Source organism: Martes martes, assembly GCF_963455335.1.
Source record: "Martes martes genome assembly, chromosome: 15".
Lineage (NCBI taxonomy): Eukaryota > Metazoa > Chordata > Mammalia > Carnivora > Mustelidae > Martes > Martes martes.
The window spans coordinates 59260787-59286601 of NC_137903.1; the positions used below are offsets into that span (position 1 = coordinate 59260787).

A 25815-nucleotide genomic window follows, 5' to 3' on the forward strand; every position below is an offset into this window, starting at 1 on the left:
GCCTTTTAGTTACAAAGATGCTAATACACAGGCAACAGAGTCAACTTTCCATCTTCTACTCCTTCACGCTATATTCAAAACACGTCTTCTAATACATTATTTCATTTCTCTTTGAGGGAGGATCATCGTGGAAAAACTGACACAGAGGTTAGGTGACTCACCTTGAGTCCATGCCCAATTAGGCACAAAAATCTACCAAATCCCACTTCCTTGCTGCCTCCCATCTCCTCCCGCTGGAAGCCTGGCCTCCATCTAAACCCACACGCTTAGATCAGCAGTTCTGAACAGATTCGTCTCCTGGTGGGGGCCCAGGTAGCTTTGGTCCCTTCGGGCTTCTGCTTTGTCGAACCAAAAGCTGCATTTGACATGAGACCAGACACTTTTCTGGAAAACCAAACAGGGCATGAAACTCTCCGATCTCACTGCTTTATGGGATCATTCTCTCCAGACACTCATCCACACTCTTACAAATAACCATTTTTACAATTCTTGGACGGTTCAGTCAATGTCAAGTTCGTTCTTAATTATTTTACTATCTTATTATCTTATCTTATTATTATTATATGTGTACTACTTGTTCTAAAAGTTAGTTTTATTTCCCTCCAATAAACATAAATTTTCTCCAGTATCTACTTCCCTATCTCTCCCCTCTCAGATGACATTGTTCAACCCATTCCTTTCACCTGTCAGTGTTCTCTCGGCACAGAGTTAGTCCCCTGAATCTGCTGGCCTTTCTCCAACTAATTTTATTTTTTAAAAGATTTTATTTATTTATTTATTTATTTGAGAGAGAGAGAGAGAGAGAGGATGAGAAGGGGGAGGGTCAGAGGGAGGGCGACAAGAAGATTCCCTGCAGAGTCCAGAGCCCAATGCGGGGCTCGATCCCATGACCCTGCGATGATGACCTGAGCCAAAACCAAGAGTCTGATGCTTAACTGGACTGAGCCCCCAGGTATCCATCTTCATAATTCATTTTAAAGAGTGTAAATAATGTCTAAGGCGGGCTCCTTACTTGAGCCATTCCATTACTGGGTCAAAGCCATTTCTTGCAGATCTGATATTGTTTCAGAATGTTTGTCTGGCCAATCCGCAAAGCAGCCCCAATGTCTTCGTCAAGCACACGCATTAGTTTAGGACCTGCCCAGTTGCAGGTAAGGGTTTTTAGCTACAAGGAGCAAGGGGGAGCAGAGAGCCCCCCCACACACACACAGCCCTGCTGCCCACCCCCCCACCCCACCCCCGGCTCACCTCTGCAATCAGGTCATGGAGCTCTCCTTCACTCGGGCAGCAGCCTAGCGACCTGATGATTGTTCCGATCTCTCTGCAAGGAAAAATGGTCAGAAGTTTCAGAATACAAACTTGGAAAAGCATGCGCGGTGTCTTCAGGGTGGAGGTCCGCCAGCAAACAGTGCACTCAATACGCAAGCCTTGTGAGGACAGGAGATACTTTCCAGGGAAAGGAAAAGGCAGCCAAGCAAACCAAAGGGAGAAGAAATAAGTGTTTGCATTGATTAGCAAATGCAAGCCCTGCCTGAGCCAAAACCCAGGAAGTTCTAGAAAACAGAAAGGGTTGGGGGGTAGGAAAAAGAAATGCCAGCCACTTACTAGGTGAGTTTAAGTTAGTTAACTGTTTTGCACCTCAGTTTCTGCATCTGTAAAATGGGGACAGAGGTCTGTGCTGAAGTGCACATTAAGGGCAGAGTACTTAGAAGCGTGGCCTCTAGTGTCCGATTACTAGAGTCAGATCCCAGCTCGAGGCCAGGCAGGCTAATCTCTGGCTACATAGGCGGACCTGGTGGGGAAAACACAGCATCTTTCTTCAAATACTTAGAAGGGGGCTGGGCACAGCCTCAGAGTAAAATAATACAAACTACCATAATATAAAACATAGCTCTTGGCAGAGTAGCCCCCCATAAATATTAGTTACTCCCCTGCCCCCTGTAATAATGTAATTTAATTAGCAAATAGCCTAAGGAGTGTATGAATTACATTCGGTATTCTCTAGATGCTAAGACAGGGTTTGCAATAGATTATCAAATATTTCCGCTTCAAATTACTAAAATTAAAGTTGCAGTACTGGGACGTGTACTTAATTTCACAAATATTCACTGAATTCATTTCTTTATCATTCTGGACAGTATCGATGGTGTTATATTGACTCACATTTTACTGACAAAACCTTTTAAAGAAGAATGTCCAGGTTCTTCACTTACAGAGGCTGAAGGATGAACATCAATAGGAAAGCCGAAAGTCAGTAACTGCGGAGGATTAATTTTCATTTATTGGTCCCCCTTCATCAAAAACGAGGGCCAGGTAAACATGTAATGGCTTCCTGTTCCCTGCCTGCCGGACCACCTCAGTCCTAACACCTGTGCACTGCTTTTCATGCCCCCGTCCCTGATGAAGGCAGGATGTGAACACGAAGGTGGGATGAGACGCTGAAGCATTCTGTAAGACTCTACTTCCAAGAAGTCCCCAAAGATGTCCCATGAATCTGGCAAACAGCACTGTAGTAAATAGATCATTGGACATCAGACTCCTGTTGTGTACGTTAGAACCAAGGGTTAACGAGGCACAGACGAAAGCACGACTTGGTCTGTATTCACAGATCTAGCCCCTCCGTAACCTTCTAGGTCTCTCTGTGTGCATCAGAGAAGCACAGGAAGTCCAGAATCAGAGGGAAAGGCCGTCACCCTGCATGACAGGGACCGGAAGCTCTTGCAGGCACGTGTGTGGGACAGTGGTCCCCACCTCCGTCTGACCACCAACCACCGGGCATGCGATCAGCCCAAGTGAAAACAGACTCTAAGTGTAAAATACACACAGATTTCAAAAAACTAAGTACGAAAAAAATGTCAAATATCTCACTGATAATTTTTCAACTGACACATGTTGAAATGACTCTATTTTAGACAATGGGGTTGCATAAAACATAGTGTTAAAATTAATTTTAGCTGTTTCTCTTTTATCTTTTTTTTAATATGGTTACTAGAACATTTTAACTGTACTAGAACATTACCAGTACCCCCTCTTTCTGGAAATGGCTTGGAATAGCTGCCATCACGAGTCAGCGTGTGAGAAGAGAGGTATGGAGAGAAAATGATTACTCTGCACCGGGTCAGCAAGGTCATCGATGCCCCTGGTGTCTGTCCTGAGCCCAGGACATGGGAAGGGCTATGGCGCTAGCTGTGGGTAGGGCCCGATCTCCCCTGACAGGACACCTGCGACACTGTGATTGGGAAGAAGGTCTGGCCAGAGACAGCTCTGGGAACAAAGCCACATCAGCACAAGGGCTCCGATGAGAAGAGTGTGCTGGCGGGAAGAGACCAGCCACCAGCCAAGGGTCCAGTGAAGAACCTTCCAGAGCCCGGCCCTGACCCAGTGGCCCAAGGGCCGGCCTTAGACACAGAGGAGAGGCGCCAGAGCGCTAGGCGAGAACTCCACGGATCCGCCGAGGGCCGTGTCCAGGGAGTGAGGACACATATGGGGAAAAGTGGGCACCATCTTGGTGTCACGTGCTGCTGAGACATCGAGTGAGTTCTGAGAAGCACCCTTTGGGTTTAGGAAAGGAGATCAGTGGTGATTTTTTTGATGAGGGAAGCTGCTGTCGAAGGCAGTGGAGAAACCAGACTGCCCTGGGTCCGGGGGGATGGATGCGTGAAGTGAGGGGGAAGAAGGGATGACTGGAGGGGACACGGGGTCAAGGAAGATTCTGCAGGACCAGAGAGAGGGGAGCGCACTTGGATGTGGATGGGCCTGGCTCCCCAGGGGCGGTGGGGGGGCTGGTGCTCGGTGCTCAGTGTGCACACAGCCACCCCCACCCCTGACCCAGGTCCCACCAGCAGCGGCAGCAGCAGGCTGCTCTGAGTCAGAGGGTGGCAGGTCCTTCCTTTCTGCCTAGAAAGTTCTCCTCTCTCTCCCCTTCGGTTCCCCTTTGAAGGACCAATCGCCCTCCTTGCCTTTTCTGAGTGAATCCAGCTAGAACCAAGCTGCTCCTTTCTCTACTCCTGAAACACGAAGGCCTGACGGACTTAAGAGGAACAGGCAAAGCTTCTTCGGCGGACGAGTCGACAGTGACCTAAAGAACGACACAGTAACTCAAGAACGCCCCTGCACCCCTACACACCGGCCCGCGAGCTGTGTTTAGCAGTCATTTCCTCTACACCCGGCTGCTCCGTATTCTCAGTCAACCCTTCAAAATGGCCATTTGCCCCATCGCAGATTTGGGTCCCTTAACTTTCCACTCCGCTCGCTCTATCCATCTGTCATCTCTTGCCACAAGGTCCAAACCACAGACGCACCTCATCTCAGTGGAAGAGCCCTCAGACCCACCCACTATGTCCCCGAACAGACGCCGATGGCTTGGGCACCACCGCTGACCCCCCGTCCCCCTCCTGCCAGGGTAGCTCGGGCAGCAGAGCTCCACGCCACTGCCTGGGCGGATGAAAGCCTTGCACTGCTGCGCACAGTTCCGGAGGCTGCCGAGTCCAAGGCCAAGACGTCGTCGGGGTCAGTGTCTGGTGAGAACCCCGGCTTGCGACGGCCCCCGTTCTCTGTGTCCTCACACGGCAGACAGTGAGCCCACTCTGGGTCTCTGTCTTCTTTTTTTAAGGGCCCTAATCCATCATGGGGTGCCACTCTCAAGATCTCATCGAAACCTCATCACTTCCCAAGGCCCACCTCCAAACACCTCCAAACACATGGGGGTTCGGGCTTCCTCTATGAATTGGGGAGGGACGCACACCCTTGGTGGGGGGCACTGCCGTGACAGACCCTGCCCGTGTACATTCTAGAAGTCCGGACATCCCTCCCTTCCTGTCCCTCTTAGCCTCTAAGAAACAAAAAACGCCCTTCCTTAAGAAAGCTGGCCCCTCTTGGTGTCTCGGAGCTCCAGTCTTGGCTCTTTCTTCCACGGGTTACAGACACTATTGGGCGCTCACCCTGCTAAGTGTACTTTTAAGCCCCTCAGTCTTGGTTCTTACTCTGGGCACACGCGCCTCCGCTCGGCACCTTCATCCTGTCCTCTACTAGCTGCTTCCTCTTTTGCCCTAAAATGTTCAGCTATCTTCCTTCCTCATGTTGAAGACATTCCTAATAGGTGCCTCACCACACCCCAGGCACGCGCCCCGCTTCGGTCACCGCCCCAGCCCTGGCTCTGACTTCCTCCTCTTGCAGCAGTCAGCCCACTGCCCACCCGTCCACTCCAGGCCCAGCCGCCGCGGACCGGCCATGCCCAGCTCTCTGCCGGTCAGTCAGTCTGTCCTGCCTCTGAGAGCCTCTCCATCCTCTCTGCCTGCCACGGCCCCTCAACGGCCCCCCAACCTGGACCCCCGGTTGCAACATGACCTCACTGTTAAAACCGTTCCCAGAGGGGAGCCTGGGTGGCTCGGTCAGTTAAGAGGCTGCCCTCGGCTCAGGTCACAATCCCAGAGTCCTAGGATCGAGTCCGCATTGGACTCCTTGCTCAGTGGGGAGCCTGCTTCCCCTCTGCCTGCAGCTCCCCCTGCTCTTGCTCACGTGCTCTCTCTGACAAATAAATAAGAAAGCCCACAGCTCTAGAGGGGCACACCCCCCCAACCCCCAACCCACACCGCCCCCCCCCTTCCTGGCCAGCACTCTCTGTGCTCAAACTCCGTCCCCACGGACCCCTTTACTCCTCGCAGCAGCCCCTTGTGGGGGGGGGTGCACCACGTTCTCTCCTTTCCCCGCGACATTCAGTAACTTGCCCTGGGCCACACACAGCATTCCAGCAGCGGCTCCCCCAGGAGCAGGAGGCCGGGGCTGCGGGTCGAACCCGGAGGCAGGACAGCGAGACAGCAGACTAACTGACCTTCTGGCTGGGAACCCACAGCTCCTCTGGGAGTCGGAGGAATCGCCCCGCAGCTCACTCCCACCGCACTCCCACGGGGCAGGGGGGCGCTGGCCGCATGCAGCCGTGCAAGGGTTTGGCTCTGCTCTCCCTCGCGCTTCAAATGTCCTTACCCGCTGACACCTGACGACAGCCCGGGGAGGAAGGTGCCTGCTTTGATTCTACGGAGGAGGAAAACAGGAGCACCGGGTTAGGCAACTTCCCTAGGAAGGATCCTAGGAAGTCGTGGCCGTGGGACCCCACCCTCCTCACCCCTGTGCGCCTCCCCCTCGCAGAAACCTGGCCGAGGATTTCAGGAGACCTACAGGTGAACTTGAGTGTAACAAGGTGCTTCCCAAGAAAACCAGAGGCTCCACCCTGTGGGAGCCGTGAGGACAGATCCAGGGCTCAAAAGTGATGACCCGAGGGACAGACTTGGCCGGCAGATCAGGTTATGTTCAGCCTAAGTGCTGGCATCATTCTCTAGGTGGGCCATCGGTACATGTCCTCAGAAGTGTCCTAGCCTGTGCGCCTCCCACATTCAGGTCACGGGCCTGGTCCCTGTGGAAATCTGGGTTTATCACTCCTGGAAAACAGTCATTTACTGTAGGCATTTATCTGCAAGAGGCAGGGGAAGGAGCCAAATGACCTCTTAAAGTTCTCCCCAGCTGCTCTGATTCTATTATATTCAAACACGCACACACACACCTGTGGCTTATGTCAGTGAAGGTTCTAGTTCTTAGAAGACATACACTGGAGTATTGGCGGGGGAAGGTCATAATGTCCACCGCTTACTTTCAAATAGCCCAGCAAAATTAAAATAATAATAAAATGTGTAGAGAGTGTAAATGTATGTGTGTGTATTAAAAAGAGAGAACACAAGCAAAAGCAAATGTGGCAAAATGTTCATAACCAGTGCATCTCTTGTCTGTAAGTGTAAAATTTTTTAAATAAAAAGTTTTCATTAAAAACAAAACAAAACATGCAAGAGTGGGCACCCGGCTGGCTTAGCTGGAAGAGGGCACGACTTGTGACCTTGGAGTAATGAGTTCGAGCCCCACCCTGGGTGTAGCGATCACTAAAAAATAAATGTCCTTTAAAAACAAACAAACAAGATAAGCACATTGAGAATGAAAACCAAAGTGATAAGAAGTAATAACAGAAATCCCGCCTCATATAAACTATTTAAACCATTAGGCACATACTGTCTATCATTCTGGCTTCAGAACAGGTAAAATATCTGGAGAAGAGGGAGCCCGGTTCGCCCCTGACCCCACGGTGAGGAGGGCAGCGCCGTGAACCACTCTGGGCAGGGGCAGGACAGGGGGAGGGAGAGGAGGGAAATTACAGGAGAAGCAAAGACGCCTCTGAGCTCCTCTTGTTCTTACACATTTCGAAATACAAGACCAGAGGCCCGGTCGGCCGACGATCCCAAGAGCTGCTCTGGCTAGGATTCTGGTCAAGAAACCAGGACTGCAGGTGGAGGGGTCACGTGGGCCTCCAGCACCCCAGATGGTGCCAGGATAGGGCTGAGGTCCCGGCCAGGAAGGAAGACACCACAGAGCTAACCCGGCAGCCTCAGGAGTGGTGAGGCATCTAAAGCTGAGCTCAGAAAAACAGAGAGGGGGAGAGGGCAAGGAAGACCATAGGCCAGAAAAGCGTGAGGTGGAGAGTTCCTGAGAAAGGGACAGGGGTCTAGAAAGGAGAATTGAAAAGGAAAAGGGAGGAAGGAGGCGAAACTGTAGATTTCAGAGACAAGGACTGGAAAACCCAAAACTTCACGATGAAAATAAAAGAAGTTCAGAAATAAGAAATAACGAAGAGAGTAGACCACTGGGACATTAAACAAAATTATGAAATAAAGCAACACAATTACCCACATTAGGACTGATTGATCTATTTCACGTCTACTAAATGGGATTTTGAATCAAGTGAAATGATTGAAAATTATTTTAAAGTAACTTTTAAGGGGCGCCTGGGTGTCTCAGCCAATTAAGCATCTGACTCTGGATTTCCGCTCAGGGGATGATCTCAGGGTCCTGGGATCCAGCCATGAATCTGGCTCTCTGCTCAGTGGGGAGCCTGCTTTCCTCCTCTCTCTCTGCCTGCCTCTCTGCCTACTTGTGATTCCTCTCTCTGTCAAGTAAATAAATAAAATCTTAAAAATAAATAAAATAAAATCTTAAAAAAATAGTAAACATACTTTTACGACGATTGTAACATTTTAAAATCATTAAAGTATTTACAATTATTAAAGCAGCCTTTTAAAGCAACCAGTTAGGAACTTCCCGAAATCAATGTAGTGAAATAAAACTAAAAGAGTTTTTGGATTTTAATACTTCCTTCCAAAGTGTTTTTGGAAGAGAGTTCAGGGAAAAGCCAGAAACAAACTCATTTGCGTACAATGGTGGCTGGGCTGTTACCAACCGGCTCCCCAGGAGGGAGAAGCCCTGACGAGCAGTATTTGCATTTCCACCGAGTCTACACGGTCCCCCACCCGGGGCCAACTTCAAGCCGCGCAAGCGCAGCCGCTGGGGGAGGGGATGGGAACAGAGGCCCCCGGGGGTCCCCACGCCCCTGCCTGGCCCCCGCACACGCGTACTCACTGCCTCGCAAGCACAAAGTCAAATACATTGACCTGCAATTAGAAGCGGTCAACTTTGAGTATTTAGTACCTTTCCATTGTTCATAATAAACACGTTCGTGTTGCATTTTATACAGAACAGCCTGAAAACCTGTCGGTCACTGCGTGAGTTTTGCACGTCGTCCTCGTGCAGGGAGGGGTCAAGCTAATCTGTGCGCGGGTCCGATGTCACTGTGAGTGCCGCCCGAGGGAGCGCCTTGGGTTTTTAATACGATTTCCTTGTAAGTTCATGCAATTTACGTTTTACAGAAATCAGTCACCTGGCTTGCAGAATTCCCGAAAGCGTAACCGTCGGCTCTTGTGAGCTGGTGGCCAGTCAGCGTGATTTGGCTGCAAAACTGATTCCACTGCGTAGAGACAGCTCCTGGCCCTCAGGTCCCTGGACAGGCTCACCTTCGGGACAAGCCACTCCGCGCTCCGCGGCGCACGCAGAATGGAAATGAAATACATTCCCTGTAAAAATAGCAACAACAACACACACACACACACACACCCCTCCCCGGGAAAAATTATTTTCTTCTCAATCAAGCTCATGGGATTTTCTTTTTTAATCGCTGACGCCTCAATTACCCCATTTCACATAAAGTCTGTAACACCCGCAGAGCCGTTCCCTCTGTCGGAGCGAGTGTTTGCGAGCCGACGCCAGAAGTCTTTACGGTTCGATACTAACAATCGGCTTCGCACGTGCACTATCGATAACGTAGTAAACACGGGGACAAAATCGCTTCAGAAAGTCGCCCAGTAGAGGGATCTTCCTTGAATCCGTGCACAGCTCGAGGGGCCGGCCAGGCTGGTTCCCCGCCGGCCCTCGGCGGGCGCAGCATCACGGTCCTGACACGAGGTGGCGCCCGTGCCACGGAGCTAGGCGGAAAGTCCGCCGTTTAAGGGCAGTCTAAGGTCAAAACCGTTCCCCCGTGAAGACGTGACTCAGGGCGACGGACGCAATTCTGAGAGAGAGAAGAGCAGGCAAAGTACTTTACCTCCTCTACGGGACAGCTGATAATTCAGCTAAGTATAAGAGAATGTTGAAAGCAATTAAAAAATGTCTAAGAAGGAACAAAAGCAGGATTTGAAAATGTTTTTCATTTGTTTCATAAATATTTGCCAAACCCTACCACGCGCCAGGTACCATTTACTGGGCAGCAGACAACAAAAGGAGGACCCTGACCTGGCAGAGGGCGCCGTCGGAGACTGATCTTCTTTTCATTTCATTGAAATGAAACCGAAATAATGGCTAAACCTCCTTATTCAGACAAAGGCTCTACTCAAAAAAAGGGGGGGGGGTGCTTATTTTTCTGAAGGTCCCTCTAATCAAGTGCGGATCATTTTTCCACTGCTGAAAGATGCTTTCCAAAAAGCCCCGGGGTCTAACTTGTTACGGCATTATTTCTCCTGCCGTCCTATGTGCTAGAGTGTGCAGCCCCCAAGTGAAGAATTCGGACTTCGGTGTATCTCGGGAAAAAGTCTCTATAAAATACCAGACATTATGCAGATAATAAATAAGTAATTCAGGGGCATCTTTACTTTTGCCTTAGGCAACCAAGTGCGGGAGAGAGCGTGCACATACACAGGTCTATGTGCGAGCCTCAGGCAGGGGGAAATACCATGAAGAAATGACGGCCACCATCATCGTTACGATAACCGCGTGAGTCCGATGGGGCAGCCACAACGAATGGCCACAGCCTTCGGGGGCTGACAGCACAGGGACTTATTTGCTCACAGCTCTGGAGGCCGGAAGTCCAGGAGGGAGATGGCGGCGGCAGGGCGGCTTTCTTCTGAGGCCTCTCCCCTGGGTTCGCAGACGGCCGCCTTCTCCCCGTGTCCACCACCACCTTTCGTGGCCACCACTTCGGACAGCAGTCACCCTTATGTAGTCACCACTTCGGCTCTCACCAGCCACCTGCGTCCCCTCTCTTAGCACCTAGAACAATCTTTTAAAAAATGAAAATTATAGTACGGAATTCCCTTGCCTAGAACATTCCGGTGGCTTCCCACTGCACTGATGTCTGGGAGGCTCTGCCTGAGCCGGACCTGCCGGCTGCCCCGACTTGGGCTCACACCGGGGCCTCCAGCCGCCCACCTGGCACCCCACCCTCCCGTGCTGATCTCCCACACACGAACCCCTGGCCCCTTCAGCGCACCTTTACATTTGCTCCCCGGTTCTTCCCGGGCTGGCTCCTTCGAATCGTAAAGATCTTAACTCAAAAATGGCCCCCAGAGAAGCTTGCCCTGACCAGAGGTCTACACAGTTTCATCCCACATCACCACGCCCTCATTTGCTAACATGTCATCTTCTACCTTCCTTACAGCAATGTGCGACACTGTCCTGTTTTATTTACTTGGTAGCACTTGTTACTATCTGAAATCTGTCTGCTTGGATATTGTCTGTTTCTTCCCTCAAATGTAAGCCCCAGGGAGCTTGGTTCAGGCGATGAGCTCAGGGTTGTGGGGTCGAGCCCGAGGCCAGGCTCCGTGCTCAGCGGGGAGTCTGCTTAAGATTCTCTCTCTCCCTCTCCCTTCCCCCTCCCCGTTCTCTTTCTAAAAAAAATAAAATAAAATAAAATGTAAGCTCCATGCAGACAGAGGCCCTTCACTGCTACATTCTGACACTTAAAACAGACTCACACTTGATAGGGACTCAGTATACATCTGTTGAATAATACGTGACTTTGTAGAACACTTTACAGGTTGAGAAATGCCTTTCAATTAAAAATAACTTTCATGCAATTCTCACATCAATCCGTGTTATAGTCCCCATTTTAAATATAAGGAAACTAGAACTTGGAGAAGGCATTTGACTCACCCTCCAGCAGCATAACTAGCATAAGGAGCAAAACTGGAAGTTGGTTCTACTGTCCGACTCCTGAGAGTCTGTTGCTCGGGACTCTTTGCAGTAACATTGTCTTAGGACAAATCATGGTGGTTAATGTGATTTGAGGTGAAAAGTAGTGGCAGAGAAAAAGACCCGGATGTGGAACAGAACAAACATGGCTTTTGAATACTTCTCGTGGACCTTTTGATTATAATAAGGGCTTAATAAATGTTTACAAGATTCATTAACAAAAACATTTTTCCATTGTTGTGAAAGGTCTAAGTCATTCCAAGTTCTACATTGCCAAATGGCTGCTCACTGTCCAAACAAAACCAACAAAAAGCTCACTGTCCTGGACTCTTCTTTTTAAAAAATAACACCGAAACACCATTTGGCAAACATGACAGTAATCCTTGTTACGAATAAGATCAATCAATGAATGCTAAAATCAGTGGGCAAAGTTTAAGGAGAAGGGAAATTCTGCAGTGTCTTGCAGTATCTGCCCCAAGATATTTACTAGTTACGAAGGGAAAAATAATAAGCTTATAGTGGGGAACCCACTGTATTTTCCCCCACAGTGGGAAAATTAAGCAAGTGAACAAGGTTGACATCACCAGTCATGAAACCTAACCACATCAAGAGCCCCTGACGTGCTGCTCTGAGAAGAATACAAAATCATTCCTCCGGCATTCCTGCCCAAAATGCATTACTTCGATCTGTGCGTGAGAATACATCAGATAAGCCCAAACTGAAGGGCGTTCTACAAAATCACCGAGCAGGACTTTTTTTTTTTTTTTTAATATTTTATTTATTTATTTGACAGACAGAGATCTCAAGTAGGGGGAGAGACAGGCAGAGAGAGAGAGAGGAGGAAGCAGGCTCCCCGCCGAGCAGAGAGCCCAACACGGGGCTCGATCCCAGGACCCTGGGATCATGACCCGAGCCGAAGGCAGAGGCTTTAACACACTGAGCCACCCAGGTGCCCCACTGAGCAGGACTTTTAACTCGAATGTATCCAGGTCACAAAAGGGAAACACTGGGGAACTGTCTCAGGTAGGAGGACTGACCCCGACAATTAAATTCAACCAGGATTCTGTGTTGGCTCTTGGAGAGAGAAAGGAAAGGAGCGGGAAAGCCGGTGAGAGTCCCAGATCTTCGCTTCCATAATTGTGCCACGTTTAGTTGGGGCGTGACCATCAGGAGAAAGTGGGCAAAGGATACACAGGAATGCCCGGCCCTGTTTTTTGTGTTTCTGGAACTCTAAAATTAATTTCAAAATAAAATGTTTTTAGAAACACTGAGGTTAAATTTTAAAATAACTTTTATTTAAAATTTTTCAAATAAAAAGTTATTTTAAAATAATAATTTATGCTTTTTTTTTCTCTGTGGTCAAAGAATGGAGAGTTCTGGTTAATCAGATATTTTTAAAGACTTACCACTTTTACACCTCAGAGATATTAGCCATTTTGCAATATAACGTTTTCTCAGATTGTCGCTCATCTCTTCATTTTTCTTTTTTCCTTTTTTTTTTTTAAATTTATTTATTGGACAGACAGAGATCACAAGTAGTCAGAGAGGCAGGCAGAGAGAGAGAGGAGGAAGCAGGCTCCCCACTGAGCAGAGAGCCCCGGGGCTCGATCCAAGGACCCTGGGATCATGACCTGAGCTGAAAGCAGAGGCTTTAACCCACTGAGCCACCCAGGCGCCCCTTCACTTTTCTTTGAAGGTACTTTTACTTGAAATTTTTGTGATGTGGCTGAGTGTGCCAATCTTTTAACTTTAGGATTTCGTTGTGAGTCATTTTCCCCATTCCAAGTTCATAAAGAAATTCACCTATATATGTATTTTAAACGATTTATTTATTTGAGAGTGAGACAGAGCACATGGGGGAGGGCCAGAGGGAAAGAGATTCTCAGACTCTGTGGTGAGCACCGAGCCCAGAACCCAACGTGAGGCTCGATCTCACGACCCTGAGATCACAACTTGAGTCAAAACCAAGAGTCTGACACTTAACCGACTTCTTCCCCATTTCATAAGTGAACTGTCCATATGCACTTGGGGTATTTCTGGATTTTCTGTTCTATTTCATTGTCTTTTATGCCACATTCTCTTCATTGTAAAGGATCTGTAATGTTTTACTATCAAATAAAGCTAAACTAACCTCCTTTCTCTTCTTTATCAGCAATTTCCTGGCTATTCTTGCTTATTTTTATATGAACATGAAATTCACTTGTGTATCTCCAGGAAAGATCTACTGGTATTTTAACTGTGACTGTGTTGAATTTGTAAGTTGATTTAGGATTACTTGACATCTTTACGAGTTCAAGTCTTCCTTTCCCACAGACATGCTATATCTTCCCATTTGTTCAACTCTATTTTTGTATCTTTCAGGTTTTCCTAAGCTAGCATTTGTAATTTTTTGGTTATATTTATGTCTGTAAATTTTAGCTTATAGATGGGTCTTTTCTTCTGTTTTATATCACCTGACTGGTCATTATATAGTTGAAGGCTCTTGATTTCTGTGCGTTAGTTTTATTTCCTACTACTTTATTGGACTTTTTTTTTTTTCTGAGGTAATTTTTCCATTGGGTCTCTTGGGTGAACTAGAGATTTCATATCTGCAAATAGGGATAGTTGTCATTCTCTCTTCTATCTTTTCTACCTTCTACCATGTCATGCCTGATATTTATGCCTCCAGTATGACTTGTCTAATTGTGTTAGCTAAAACCTCTAATACTAAATTTGGGGGGCCTGGTTGGCTCAGTCAGTTAAACGTCCCACTCCTGATCTCAGCTCAGGTCTGGCTGAGTTGTGAGTTCAAACCTCGTGTTGGGCCCCATGCTGAGCATGGAGTCTACTTAAAAAAATTCTAAATAATAATGGCAAATATGGATATTCTCATTTTGTTCCTGATTTTAACAGAAATGTTGATTGTCCTTCCTCATTAAGAAATTGGATTTTAGGCTGAGATACGACATATTTCATGCAAAGATATACATATTTTCAGATCTACTTTATTGAGTGTGATGGTTAATTTTATATGTCAGTTTGATTGGACTTCAGGGATGCCCTTAGAGCTGGTAAAATATCATTTCTGGGCGTGTCTGTGAGTTTGTCTCCAGACACGATTAGCATTTGAATGGCAGGCTAAGAAGACTGCCCTCACCCATGCAGGTGGGCATCATCTAATCCAATCGGGGCCCCAACAGGAAAACAAGGGTAGAAGAAGGGCAGATTTACTGTCTTTGCTTGAACTGAGATACCCACCTTCTCCTGCCCTTGGACATCGGTGCTCCTGCTTCTCCCGCTTTTGGACTCAGACTTACACCATCGGCTCCCCTGATCCTCTGGCTTTCAGACTCAGACTGAATTACATCAATGGCTCTCCTGGCTCTCCAGCTTACACACAGTAGTCATGGGACTTCTTAGCCTCCATAATTGTGTGAGCCGATCCCTATAATAAATCGCCTTATCTTCTCTCTCTATATATAAATATACAGATACAGATGTAGATACAGATGTAGGTATCGATGATACAGACATATCCAATTGCTTCTGTTTCTCTGCAGAATCTGACATGTTGAGTCCTTAAAATTATGAATGTGTGTTGAATTCCGCCAAATGCCTCTTAAGTGTCTATAGAGATGATCCTATGATATTTCCTCTCAGATCTATGAATATAATATTAAATATATTAATACCCCTCCCAGCCTAGCACTATTCTTTCACTCCTGGAATAAATCCCATTTTGCTTTAATATGATCTCGCATTTTGTTACTGGGATTTCACTTATAATCTTTACTCAGATATTCATAAAAAGTAGGATTGTTCTGGAGGATTTTTTTAAATTAAGTTATTGTTATCTGTATTATAGTTATCTCCGAAAAAGAATGTGGAAGTTTGCCTTCATTTCTTATTTTTGAGAAGAACTTGGTACAAAAGTTTTTTTCGGGTTTGACAGAATTCTCCTACGAAAGCATCTGGATGGAAGGCTTTCAGTGGGAGAGCTGTTTGAAAGCTTCCCTATCGATTCTGTCGAAGTGAGTATGTTTAGATTTTCTATCTTCGCGGGGATCCAGTTTTTGTTCATTTGTTTTGCTTTATTTTTTTGTCAATTAGCTTTTTTTAAGTGTATAACTCAGTGGTTTTTAGGAAACTCACCATGGTAAGCAGCCACTACCATGACCTAATCCTAGAACATTTCTGTCACCCCAGAAAGGAACCTAGACCTGTTAGTCCCTTCTCGTTCGCCCTCCCCTCACCTCTGTGGGATCACTAACTACTGCCCCCTCCATGGATGCCGACTGTGGACACTTCCCGGAAGTGTCATACCACCATGGCCTTCTGTGTCTGGCGTCTTCCACTTGGCATAATGTCTCCCGGGTTCACTCTCCTTGTTGCGCGGGCCAGTTCCTTCATTCTCCTTTGCTGAAGAACATTCCAGTGTATAGATACACCACATTCTGTTTATTCATTCATCAGTGGATGGACACTTGAGTTTCTCCTATTTGGCTATTAGGAATAATGAACATTCATGTGCAGTTTTTGTGTGAACATAATTTTTCATTTCTCTTGGGTACCTGCCTAGGAATGAAATTTCTGGGTCACAGAGTAACTCTGTGTTTTGTTTAACTTCTTGAGGAACTACAAAACTGTTTCTGAAATGGGCTGCATCATTTTACATTCCCACCAGCAGCATATGAGGGCTCTAATTTCTCCATATCCTCACTAACATATTTTATTTTACATTAAAAAAAATTATAGCCACTCTAGGGGATCTGAAGTAGTATTTCTTTATGGTTTTGATTTGTGTTCCCCTAACAACTAACGATGTTTGGCATATTTTCATGTGCATGTTGGCCATGAAATATGTTCTTTGGAGAAATGTCTATTCAAATCCTTTACCCACTTTTTAATTGGGCTATTTGTATTTTTATTATTGACTTATTAAGAGCTCTCTGTAAATTCTGGATGCTGATAGATGATTTACAAATGTTTTCTCCCCTTCTGACTTTCTTTTTCCTTTATGGTAAAAAATGAGTTTTTAATTTTGATTTAGTCCAATCTATCTATTTTTTTCCCTTAATGACCTGTGCTTGATAACCTGTGTCATATTTAAGAAACGACTGCCTACTCTTTGGTCACAAAGACTTACACCCGGGTGTTCTTGTACAGTTTTATAGTTTTAGGTCCTACATGTAATCTCTTATCTACTTTGAGATAATTTCTGCATATGTATGTGGCAGGTGACCAACTTCATTTATTTGCTTGGATATACCCAGCTGTCCTAGCACCATCTGGTGAAAAGACTATTCTTTCTCCATTGAATTGACTTGCCAACTTCGTTGAAGATCAGTTGACCGTAAATGTAAAGGTTTATTTCCAAACTCTCAACTCTGTTGCACTGAAGGACGTGGGTAGCCTCATGCCATTATGCCGGTATCACGGAGTCTTGATTACCCTAGCTTTGCTTATTTATTTATTTATTTATTTATTTATTGGGGTTTTTTTTTAAGATTTTATTTATTTATTTGACAGCAAGAGATAGGAAGAGAAGGAACACAAGCAGGGGGAGCTGGAGAGGGAGAAGCAGGCTTCCCATTGAGCAGTGAGCCCGATGCGAGGCTCGATCCCAGAACCCTGGGATTATGACCTGAGCCAAAGGCAGATGCTCAACCACTGAGGCCCCTAGGCACCCCACCAATAGCTTTGTTTAAATACTGAAATTGGGAAGTGTGAGTTCGACTTTGTTTCTTTTTGAGAATGTTTGTGGCTATTCTAGGTCCCTTGCAATTATGTACAAATTTCAGGATCAGCTTGCCGATTACTAAAAAAAAAATTAGGGGCACTTAAGTGGCTCAGTAGGTTAAGCCTCTACCTTCGGCTCGGGTCATGATCTCAGGGTCCTGGGATCGAGCCCAGCATCGGGCTCTCTGCTCAGTGGGGAGCCTACTTCCCCCCTCTCTCTGCATGCCTCTCTGCCTACTTGTGATCTCTGTCTGTCAAATAAATAAATAAAATTTTAAAAAATTTAAAAGGCAGCTGGGATTTTGATAGGGATTATGCTGAATCTGTTGATTTGGGGGAGTATTGCCAGCTTAACGATAATAAGTGTTCCAATCCACATATATGAGTTTTGACAAATTATATTCTACTAGAAAGCTGCCCTTCACAGCTAGATTTTCAAATTTGCTTGCACAGAGTTGTACAAACTACTCTCATGATACGTTTAAGTTTTCTCTGTTTTGACTGTTACTTCACCCCAGTCATAGGTGACTTTTTGTGCTTTTCTCAAAGAAACAAAAAAATGCCAGTGACTTTTCTTTTTTTTTAACCTTTCACAAGGAACCAGGCTTTCATTTTATTTATTAGTTCCTACTGTTTCCTGGGGCCATTATGCTGTTATCTTCACCAATCCCCCTTCTGCTTCCTCTCAGCTTACTCTTCTTCCCTAGCTTTTTGAACTGAATATTCTGTTCATCTTCTAATGCTTTTGTTTTGCTTGATAAAGGCATTCATGAGTTTTGATTTGGTTGTATCTCATGGATTCTAATGCCATTTCCATTTCCATATCTCATTTCCATTACAGTTACTTTCCAGAAGTTTTCAATATCATTGTCCTAAAATTTCCCCTTCGACCTAAGAGTTGTTGTAGACTCTTAAATTTTTTTTTTCCAGATTGAGCTCCAGATGTGGATGTGGATGAGATCTCCCAGGAAAGGGTATAAAGTGAAAAGAGGGATGGGGATGAACCTCTGGGGACATTAATATGTCATGTAGAGGCCCAGTTGTCCCCAAAAGGAGCCGAGAAGGAAGAACTGGAGACGTTGGATGGAAACAGCAGATGAACTCAGGGAAGACAAGGGAAGAGACAACTGGTGACCTCAGGAGACCACAGTTGAATGGGAATTGGGTTGGAGGTAGAAGTCAAAGTACCAATTGCACATGAAGAATGAACGGAGGGAAGGTTCTCAATCAAAACAAACTCTCCTTCGTACCGAGATTCTTAGCTATGAAGAGAAAGACAATGACAGGGCATTAGCCAGGGGTTTTATTGGGTCGGAGTTTTTTTGTTTTACGTGAAAGACATGTATGTTGTGGGATATTTTGCAATGATAATGAAAACCTTTCCATCCAATTCATGGTACCGTTTTCCCCCCAACCAAGGTGGCCAGCGCATTCCACATTCAGTGCCTCAGCGAGAGGAGGACTCAGCACAATACAGAGATCGGGGTGAATGCCAACGGAAGCTGACTCACTCGTGAATGCATGGCTAGGCACTCATACTGTCCAGGCCTGCCCCTGCGCAGACTTCCTGTTTCCGGTTTGCATTAGGCCATGGATTCAGGATAGCCGCTGGGTCTCCTTAGGACGGAGAGCTCTCAGGGCTTGGAGAGCTGCAGTTCTCTGCTCTCCCGTGTGCAGTCTTGGGCCCTCTGGGTGATGGGGCAGCTCTGTAAGGCCACCATAGACACAGACACACACACACACACACACACACACACACAGTTAGCCATTTTCCCCCCCAACCTCTAATTAAGATTCCTTTGAGCAGAGCATGGGAATCCCTCTTGCCCCATATCCTTGTCTGTAGCAGCTACTGAAAGATTTCATGTCACTGGAGCTTGCTGAAGTCCCTGTTCAAGTCTTTGCTCATGTCTCTCGGTGGGGGGCTTTTTTTTTAGACGGTCCCGGGTGATTCCAGTGTGCCCTCAGAACTGGAAACCACTGCTCTGGTCTACGTGTCAACCTACCTACCCTCCCAGAGTTACATTTTCTTTCTAAAAGCCCAAATCTGTTAGTTACTTCTCTGCGTTGAGGATTTCCGCTGTCTACGTAGGTAACAGCATCCGGGCTTCGCAGGGCACAAACAAGACCATTCCCTGCACAGCCCCACGCACCTTTACACATTCATTTCCAATAACAATGCAAATGAGTAACATAGCCTCTGCTAATATCATTGGCATTGAATATAGAAAAAGACCATGTTGTGCACAACAACGAACCCAAACATTCAATACATTTTGTCTTCAATACACTTGTAACTCAGGAGACACAAGGGAAAGAAGCTCTTAGCAAAAAACAAGAATACTTCCAGAGTTGGGTGAGCAAAGGTAAGATGGCCAAAATGAGCTCTCAGTGAAAAGGTTGGAAACCATTACAAAATGCACCGGGAGTTTTCAGGGAAGAAACAGCAACAACAACCACCACCACCACCAGACATTTGAGTGTCACGTCTCAGTAATTCAGAAAATGAAACAGAAGGTGACTTCGGGTTAGGAGCTGGTGTAGCTACCAAGCCTTTAAATTAACCAGAAGCCGACTTGAATTATGGCACGAGCAGCCTGGCTTCTGGCCCAGTTTCATCACAGCATTATGCAGTGACACTTCCAAACACTGGTTTTGGAGTCCCTCAAAGACCCAACTAATGAATTCCTATGCTCCTTGGGACCCTGCTCCCATAATCGAATCTCTCTTTCACAACCACTCGAATAGCATCCAGAACAGTCCCGTCTTTCTCACCTCCCCCAGGGAAAGACCAGATTTAGACATCTGGCCATATCTATAGATGAAATGGATGACATTTCTACCACTCCCTCTGTGTACAACTTGTAGGACCCTGGATTCCATGGCCACAATGAACTGTGGTCGGGATGGAGTCCCTTGCACTGGGTACGACACGGAACCACTGGTTACTAACCCCTACTGCCCTCCTCACTGCCCCCCACGGAGGTCTGGGGCAATTTCAAACAACTCCCAGGCTTTTTTATGCAACCACAAATGTATCTGCTCTCCATAGCTTGCGGTTTGTAGGGTAAGTCATAAAGGGAGACATTTTTTACATCATGCTTGACAGGAGTAGCAAACAATGATGGCTGCTCCCCTAGTCCCCATCAGCCCTCTTCAACCAGCCACAACCTAGGACATAGCCTGTTAGATATCTAGGGTCCCCAAATCCTTCCTTGGGTTCCAGAGGAGAAAATTCAATAATGCCGCTCTGCAAGGATAACGAACACCACTACAACAAACGCCAGCATCCAGTGGCTTACTACACTTACGGAAGTGGCTTCTTTTAAATCCAAAATGAGTCTTCCTGATCGAAGAATGGCTTTGCTCCAAAGACTCATTCGGGGGCCAGCTCCTTTCATCCTGTGGTTCCATCAATTTCAACACACGGCTTCCAGCGTCACTCGGCTTGTATGCGTCCAGCCGGAAGGGGAGAAAACACGGAGGACTATACGTGATAGGTTTTTAAGCATCAGGTCTAAAAGTGACATGCATCACTGCCACCTACATTCCACCAGCCAGAACTCTAGCTAAACCCCACTTCCCAGCCTCCCTCTATCTTCAAGGGAGTGCGTGAATTTGAGCTTAGTTATACACTCAGGAAGAGTAATAAAATTAGACTACCCAATCTCTACCACAGTCAACCACCGTGGTGTGAATCACTAGCACTGCCAGGGACGAGGAGAATTAGTAGCAATACTGGCCAAGATTTGGGTTGAAATGGCCTAATACACCCTCATCAGAATTTGGGAGTAACTGTACCAGATAGAGAGCAATCCTTGTGAGAGTTCCCTAACATACAGGTTGTGCTGCTTTGTACCGTTTGACCTGCTTCCCTGGGCACAGCTGTTTTAAGCGGAGATGGAAACTTAATCAAACATGATCTCTCTCCATGGGCCTACACCAGACAGCCTATGACACTGTATCATTAGCCCACTGCTCTGTCATTATTTTATTTTATTTTCATTATATTGTATTTCCTATGTTAAGGAGACCAGGTCGAGGCTGCAGGAATATGAACCTGGAAGTCACGGAGGGTACACACCCAGAGGCCCCAGGAAGTACACTCTGAGACCACCAGTCCCCAGCCTCTGGCTCCCGATGTTCACGGCCATACACCAAAATTCGCCACTCATCCAGACAATACGGTAAACACAACAGACAGATAGCTATAATCCAGAGTCAAGTGAGTCGGCCTCCAAAGCTATTAAATACAGAAAACATCCTCTTTATCACACAGCAAGTTAAGTGTCCCAACAGGGTAGTCGGACTCCAAGAGTTATTTGTCTGTCACGTGTATCCTATTCGGCTCCCGTTTATAAAGTCTGGGGTATGGTTTATGGGGCTTTCTGATGCCCTCCAATACACTAAAACTTAGTGCATTTATGTACATAGACCAAGAATAAACTGGGAGGAAAAAAGAATAAACTGGAAAGCTACATCTATTCTGGACTCGGGAACGCTAATGAGACGTCATTAAAATGAACTTCAGCACGGGCTTGATCCCATCCCAAGGGAAGAGTACCATGCAACGAAAGCATGCAACCATTTGAGGAAAAATGTAAGGGTGGGGTAAGAAAATAATGTGTATGTATACACAGAATATTTCTGGAGTGATCCCTAGGAATTAGTACTTGAGTAACGAGTACTTTGGAGGGGTCCTGAGTGGCTTGTGGAAGGGAGTTAGACTTTTCTCTGTACTCTGTTCTCTTTGAATTTTTAACCATGTAAATACATTATCTATGTAAAAAAATGTGTTTTTTAAAAGATTTACTTATTTTGAGAGAGAGAACGAGCAAGCAGGGAAGGGGGGCGGGGGAGAGAGAGAATCCCGAAGCAGACTTCTTGCTGAGTGCAGAGCTCCAGGTGGGGCTCAATCCCAGGACCCTGGTATCATAACCTGAGCCAAAAATTAAGAGCCAGCCACTCAAACAACTGAGCCACCCAGACACCCCCCAAAATTGTATTTTTCACCTTATCCAATTACAAAATTTTTCATTTTATAAACTCTTAATGTTTTCCTCATTATCTTCTCTGAATTTAAAGTAATGTTGCTCATGACCAGGAAACCTTTGAGATTCCACAATTTCTTCAATTTAAATTTATTTTTTTCTTTTGTTAATTCAAGTAAAATTAAACTAATACTTTTTATTTTTTTAAAGAATGGGTATTGTGATCTTATTTCTACAGGATAGTCTTCTCCTTCATGCATTTAATAAATGTATGTATACTGTGGACCTACTATGCAGCAAACACTGTCCTAGTTGCTAAAATACAGCAGAGAGCAAAACAGACAGAAGGTCCTCCCTCAGGGAGATTATATTCTAGATTTTTTTCTTCCACATGTTTCCTTTTTTCCTGTCTTCCCATTCCTCCTTCTTCCTTTTGTATCAACTCCCCACCCTTCTAGCCATGTACCTTATTACACATGGGTAAGAAAAACATCTAGGGGGTGCCTGGGTGGCTCAGTGGGTTAAAGCCTCTGTCTTCAGCTCAGGTCATGATCCCAGGGTCCTGGGATCGAGCCCCACATCAGGCTCTCTGCTCAGCGGGGAGCCGGCTTCCTCCTCTCTCTCTCTCTGCCTGCCTCTCCACCTACTTGTGATCTCTCTCTCTGTCAAATAAATAAATAAAATCTTTAGGAAAAAAAAAAAGAAAAACATCTAGAGCTACACTTGTCTAACATGAACAACTGTCCTTTCAGGAGGTAGGATTTGGGATGATTTTTTTAAACTTTAAGAGATTATTTAATCACAGTTATAATTACAGTTCATCAAAAGGGTTGTTGTAAGCAAACCAATTTTTTAAAGATTTATTTATTTTAGAGAGAGAGAGAGAGAGAGACCGCATGCACTGGCGGGCTAGGGGAGGGGCAGAGGGAGAGAGAGACAAGCAGACACCCGGGTGAGCAGGGACACTCCCCCCACCAAACACACACACACACAAACTCAGTGCTTGATCCCTAGACCCTGAGAACAAGATCTGAGCCAAAATCAAGAGTCGGTCTACACCCTCAAGCAACTGAGCCACCCAGAACCCCTTAAGCAAACCTATTTTTTACAAAGCAACTGGAAAGTGAGATGGTGGAAAGACAATGTATAAACCACTCTTGAGAAAAAATATTTATTTTTACAAATAGTTGTGAAATATTACAGAAAAAGTACAGAAAAAATATAACGGCCATATATCCAATATTGAGATTTAACTGATGTTAACCTTTTGCCACATTTGTTCCAGATTTTTTCCTGAACAATAAAACATGGCAGAAAACAGCTAAAGTCCCACTTCCCACTCTCCATCCCTTCCCCCTCTGTCTTCAGATGACACCACTATTCTGGGGATAATATTTATCATTTCCATGCATGTCACTGTATTCATAAACAAAAGACACCATTATTTTGTAGGTTTAAAATTTATATATATTATATCAGAACATATGCTTCCTTCTGTAATTATTTTTTTTTAAAGATTTTATTTATTTATTTGACAGAGAGAGATCACAAGTAGGCAGAGAGGCAGGCAGAGAGAATGAGAGGGAAGCAGGCTCCCTGCTGAGCAGAGAGCCCGATGCGGGACTCAATCCCAGGACCCTGAGATCATGACCTGAGCCAAAGGCAGTGGCTTAAACCACTGAGCCACCCAGGCGCCCCCTGTAATTATTTTTAACTCAACGTTGCTCTTGAAATTTATCCAAGTTATCCTCTAGTCTAATTCATCAGTCATTTCGCTCATATGTGTGAACTATGTATAAACGGACCTCGGTTTTTATGATTCATTCCCTACGAAGTGGTCTATGGGTCCAACAATCCCATTCCTCTTTAACACTGTTTTTCCATTGCACAGATACAGATCTATTGACCTGCACAGTTTTTCAAAGCTCTTTTGAGTCTCAAGCTTTCTCAGGTAGTAATTGTTTTTTACTACCTGATTAAACGCATTGTGAAGGGTTGTTAATAACTTATCTTCAAACATAGCATTAAATCCGAAGAGGTAGAAATCACATTTATGGTATCTCCAGTCTTCTTTGGAAGAGTGACTCCTAATCCATCACAAAGAGGTTCTTATTACCTACTTCTTACTGAATTTTAGACAAGACCTAATACACTCCGAGTCCCTGCCAACTGCTTAAGAAACTCAAGTCCCCTTATCGGCGTAAAAGATGAGCAGTGGGTGTTGTGCGCCCCAGAGACTCACGCTGAGCTGAGGTGGAAGTCCTGGAAAAGAGACTCACCGCATTAGCAGGACACCGGGGGCCGCTGGGCTGCAAAAAGTTTGCCTAAAGACGAAGAAAACACCTAGATTGGGAAAAATCTCCTATAGTGGAGGCAAGAGTAAAGTAAACATAGAATAGTCTAGAATACCAATCACGTCCCTCTGCAAAGGCACTGAAACATAGCAAGGGCACAAATGGGTGTAGCTGGGGGAAAGGGGATGACCAGCATTTTTATTCCAGGATTGGACGTACATCATCTTGGTTCACCACATTTTGAGGATCAATCCGTTCCGGAGTTGATGAGAAAGGAGTGTTAAAAACATATATAACCTGAATGTGAATAAAAACAGTTAATGGATCGAGCTAGTCCACGGCAGCTGACTGTTTGGCAAAAGGCTTTAAAAAAAAAAAAAAAATATATATATATATATATATATATATATAACTTGATCTGACCTCCTATACTTTTCAAAATGCTTTCATGCTTTTTCATTTGCTACTCCTGACACTCCTGTGGTTTAAGTGAGGCAGGTATAAGGAAAATGAATAAAAAGAGGGTGGTACATAAAAATCCAATCATAGTAATCAAAACAGTATGGTACTGGCACAAAACAAACACATGCCTCAGTAGAACAGGATAGAGATGCAAGACTATGCAATGGAGAAAAGACGGTCTTTTCAATAAATTGCACTGGGAAAACTGGACAGCTCCATGCAAAAAAAGATGAAACTGGACCGCTTTCTTACACCGACTCAAGAAAACCGCCCTCAAAATGGATTAGACCTAAATGTAAGATCTGAAACCATTAAACCTTTCTTTCTGGAAGAGAACAGAGGCAGTAACCTCTTGGACATTGCCCTTAGCAACATTTTTGTAGATCTGTCTCCTCTGGCGAGGGAAACAAAAGCAAAAATAAACTATTGGAACTACACCAAAACAAAAAGCTTTTTCACAGTAAAGGAAACCATCAGCAAAAACAGAAAGGCAATCTACCGAATGACAGAAGATAGAGCCAGTAAGGGGTTAATATCCAAAATATATAGAGTGTTTATACAATGGAACACATACACATAAAACAAACAAACAAGAAACCCAGATAATCTGACTAAAATGGGCAGAGGGCCTGACCAGACATTTTTTCCCCTGGAAGACATCCAGATGGCCAACATCCACATGAAGAGGTGCCCAGGGAAATGCAAATCAAAACCACAATGAAATACCACCTCACACCAATCAGAATGGCTAATCCCAAAAAGACAAAAAATAACAAGTGTGGGCAAAAAAGAAGAGAAAAGGGAACCCTCATGCAGTGTTGGTAGGAATATAAATTGGTACAACCCCCGTAGACAACAGTAATGGAGGCCCTCAAAAAAATTAAAAATAGAAATACCATATGTTCCAGCAGTTTTGCTACTGGGTATTTATCCAAAGACAACAAAACACTAATTCAAAAAGATAGATACACCCCCATATTTACTGCAGCATTTTTTACAACAGCCAAAATATGGAA

General features: G+C 45.4%; 1 protein-coding gene across 5 annotated transcripts in view; it reads right to left on the bottom strand.

Moving 5' to 3' along the window:
* DRC8 (dynein regulatory complex subunit 8) overlaps positions 1 to 25815 on the bottom strand; it is a 107389-nt gene that overhangs the window by 20694 nt on the left and 60880 nt on the right. For 2 of the 5 annotated variants that reach the window (XR_013968013.1, XR_013968014.1), the window contains 2 exons: positions 20364 to 20499; positions 17637 to 18314 (listed from right to left, as the gene is read on the bottom strand). Coding sequence is in view for 2 of the 5 variants with exons in the window: in XM_080824353.1 (XP_080680479.1) it covers positions 1249 to 1321; positions 2627 to 2649 (96 nt within the window). In the remaining 3 variants the exon portion in view is untranslated. Of the gene's footprint in view, positions 1 to 1248; positions 1322 to 2626; positions 2808 to 10212; positions 10424 to 17636; positions 18315 to 20363; positions 20500 to 25815 lie in introns of those variants that run through there. The other 3 variants (XM_080824353.1, XM_080824352.1, XR_013968012.1) reach the window with 3 other exon arrangements.